General features: G+C 41.3%; 3 protein-coding genes across 3 annotated transcripts; all 3 read right to left on the reverse strand.

Moving 5' to 3' along the window:
* Positions 1-2: 2 nt before the first annotated feature.
* TM35_000581030 (uncharacterized protein) lies at positions 3-839 on the reverse strand (the record flags this gene model as incomplete). Its single annotated transcript, XM_029030872.1, has 1 exon — positions 3-839. A coding segment is annotated over one exon (837 nt), but the record flags the coding sequence as incomplete, so codon positions are not given.
* Positions 840-1,663: 824 nt separating this feature from the next.
* Positions 1,664-2,380, reverse strand: TM35_000581040 (uncharacterized protein; the record flags this gene model as incomplete). Its single annotated transcript, XM_029030873.1, has 1 exon — positions 1,664-2,380. The coding sequence occupies one exon, from the start codon at positions 2,378-2,380 to the stop codon at positions 1,664-1,666; it is 717 nt and encodes a 238-aa protein (XP_028877807.1).
* A 42-nt stretch (positions 2,381-2,422) lies between these two features.
* Positions 2,423-2,758, reverse strand: TM35_000581050 (uncharacterized protein; the record flags this gene model as incomplete). The annotated part of the gene is made up of 1 exon (XM_029030874.1): positions 2,423-2,758. One exon carries the CDS (start codon positions 2,756-2,758, stop codon positions 2,423-2,425), a length of 336 nt encoding a protein of 111 aa, XP_028877808.1.
* Between the last annotated feature and the right edge of the window lie 603 nt (positions 2,759-3,361).

Genomic DNA, 3,361 nt, shown 5'->3' on the forward strand with positions numbered 1-3,361 from the left:
ACACGCACCCACACAGAACTGCTGATACTGCTGCTGCTGTCTGCATCACCCTTCTTGTTGTTTGTGAGTTCAGGAGGAAGTGTTGTTGTTGTTGTTGTGGTGGTGTCTGTATTTCCCACGGCTCCTTCTTGGTTATTTGTTGACTCACTCTCTGCAGGTGCAGTGCCATTCTCAGGTGTTGCAGTATCAGAACCATCACCACTCACTGTGGCCGAAGTGTTAGGAGAGTCAGCAGAAGGTTGTGTTTCCGCAGTTCCATTGTTATCTTCATTTTCACTCTCACGTCGTGTATTGTTGCCGTTGCTTCCCGTTTTGCCATCACGTGAAGACTCACCATCACTTCCAGCAGTAGGGTTAGGATCAGGAGTGAGAACAGAAGTAGAAGATTCAGGAGTAACAGTGGTAACAGGACGAATACCTTTATTGACTTCCTGAACCTCTTCGGTACGACCAGGAACGTTGCTTCCTTCAGCATTTTGGCCAGCAGGACCTTGCTTACCTGGTTCACCAGAAGGTTGTCCTTGTGATGAGTGAGTATTAGGATCGGAACCTTTAGTCGGATTTTGCTGATTTACCCTAGTAACGTCAGAACCATTGGGGTCTTCACCAGTAACTCCATCAGGGCCAGAAGGACCAACAGGTCCAGCATCACCTGCTTTGCCAGGAGGACCAGAAGGACCTTCAGGAGTTGGAGGACACTTTTGAGGTTGACTTTCATCAGGAGTGCAACCACCACCACCAACTTCACCTGAAGGCAGTTCAGGATTATCAGTAGCCACACATAAAGACATAATGCTCAAGAGCAATGCCAGTACATACAACACACGGTAAAGAAACATCACGGCAACAGTTCTTTTTCTTATTTGGGGTATATGAGCTGCAGAAGAAAACAAAGAAAAAGAAAACAAACAGAACGTAAAATAACCACAAACACATTCCCCAACGGTAACAGAGAGAACAAAAACAAAAACAAACAGTCATACAAAATAACACCATCAACATAAATATCAATAGACACCACAAAAAGAGCACCGAATCAAAAACTAAGAATTTTTTTTTTTTAAAGAATACCCACAGCATAATCAAACACACTAATCAGAAAACTGTGGGTACTCTTCAATTTATGTGCTTTTGAAAACACATGTGTATCGGTTATTATTCATTCCTTCTACACGAAGAACAGCACCAAAACAGTTTGCAGGGCCAAAACGAGCACCTCAGCAAAATAATCAAGCGAACAAACAGATATTAATCATTCGCCCAACTTACCCAGTAAACACAGAAATATACACCAACTATGGGTGTAAGTCTATATGTGTATATAAGCAATTATAAATATAAATTCATCTGTTATTATTATTTCATTTTCCCTCACTGCAAAAAGGAGTTCATTATTATTACAGTGCAAGCCCAGGTGCACACACACGGTGAGAGTCTCCAAGAACACACACACACACAATGGAGTAGTAGCAATAATAATAATTATAGGATAAACATACAGAGAACAAAAACACACACACACAATAACATTAAGAAACAAAAAAAGAAGATAATCCCAACAGGTGGAAGATTAGTTAGACTGTAGTGTGGATGTATGCAAAAAAAGAAGAAAAAGAAAAGAAAGGATGACCTGAGTCACACCACACCACCACCACAATCACAATCAGCACACAAGAATACAGGCCAGTGTAACCACAATCAGTAATGGTACACGCACCCACACAGAACTGCTGATACTGCTGCTGCTGTCTGCATCACCCTTCTTGTCGTTTGTGAGTTCAAGAGGAAGTGTTGTTGTTGTTGTGTTGGTGGTTGTAGTGGTTGAGTTGGTGGTTGATTCCTCCTCACTGGGTGTAACACTATTATCACCAGTATCTTCTTGTGAAGATGTGGCAGGAGCTGCAGTAGATGCTGAGGAAGAGGATTCTGTTGCTGGAATATCATTAGTAGATGTATTTCCACTTGATCCACTCTGGCTTTCTGCATTGTGCTCCTTCTCCTGGCTCTCTTCTTGGACTGTAGGCATTGGTCCCTGCAGTTGAGGTTGGGAATTCTGTGGAAGTTCATGGTTCCCATTGGGTTGACTGGAAGATTGCGGATCTCGTGGCACCTGAGGTTCCTTATTTGTTGACTCCTGTGGGTTTCCACCCTGCTGAGGTTTAGAGTTATCTACTGGTAACAAATCCTTCTCTTTACTACCATGTCCTTGTTCACGATCCTGCTCTTCCACAGCGTCAGAAGGATGGGCTGCTGGTTTAGCTGGAGGAGCGGCAGGTGCTAGAGATTCCGTACCGACTTCACCTTTTGCACCTTGCAATCCATTTACTCCTTCTTCAGCCCTCAAATTACTTGTAAGAGAACCGCCACTACCTCCTTTCATTTCGTCTTCTTTTCCTATTGAAGGCTCATCTTCCGAACGATCTTATTCTCCACTGGGAAGCTCAGTCCCACCTCGTGTTGAATGAGTTCCCACATCTACATCCCCATTGTGAAGTTTACTGCTTTCAGCTATACGAGACTCAGGACCAGATGGAACAGGAACCGGTATTTCTAGTGCAGGATTAAGAGAATGAACATCATCAGTAGATTCAGGAAGTTCACCGGAACCATGGGAATCTTGTTGAAATGGTGCAGGAGGAAGACACTCAGAATTACCATCGCAACGTTTGACTTCAAGCTCACCAGTCACAGCACACGCACACAAAACGTTCAGAAGCACAGCCAATAAGTACAACAAACGGCTGGGAAACAACATCATGGAAAGATATTTTCTTTTTTGTTGAGGAAACCTTGACAAACAAACAACAAAAACAAGCTAAAATAAGGAAGAAGCAAACATGCAAAAAAAAGGAATAAAACAATTAAATAAAACAATACACCGAATATAAGAAAAAAAATTCCGAATAAAGTAGCACCTATCAAAAATCCGAATAAAAGTAAAAATAAATTACGAGTACCACCAGCGACACATCCAAACACAAAAATCGGATAGAACGGGGTACACTTGAGTTAATTAGCAATTATGAATATAAATATTTCTCTTATTATATTTTCACTCTACCAAAACAGTAGTGGTCAAAGCACACAAAGACTCAAGCAAACAAACAAATAAACAGATATTAACCATTAGCCCAATTTATCCAGTAAACACAGAAATATACACCAACTATGGGTGTAAGTCTATACGTGTATATAAGCAATTATAAATATAAATTCATCTGATATTATTATTTCTTTTTTCCTCTCACTGCAAAAAGCAGTTCATCAATCATTATTATCACAGTGCAAGCCCAGGCACACACAGAGAGAGTCTCCAAGAACACACACACACACACACACACAATGGAGTAGCAATAATAAT

Source organism: Trypanosoma theileri (assembly GCF_002087225.1).
Source record: "Trypanosoma theileri isolate Edinburgh chromosome Unknown TM35_Tth_58_V1, whole genome shotgun sequence".
Lineage (NCBI taxonomy): Eukaryota > Euglenozoa > Kinetoplastea > Trypanosomatida > Trypanosomatidae > Trypanosoma > Trypanosoma theileri.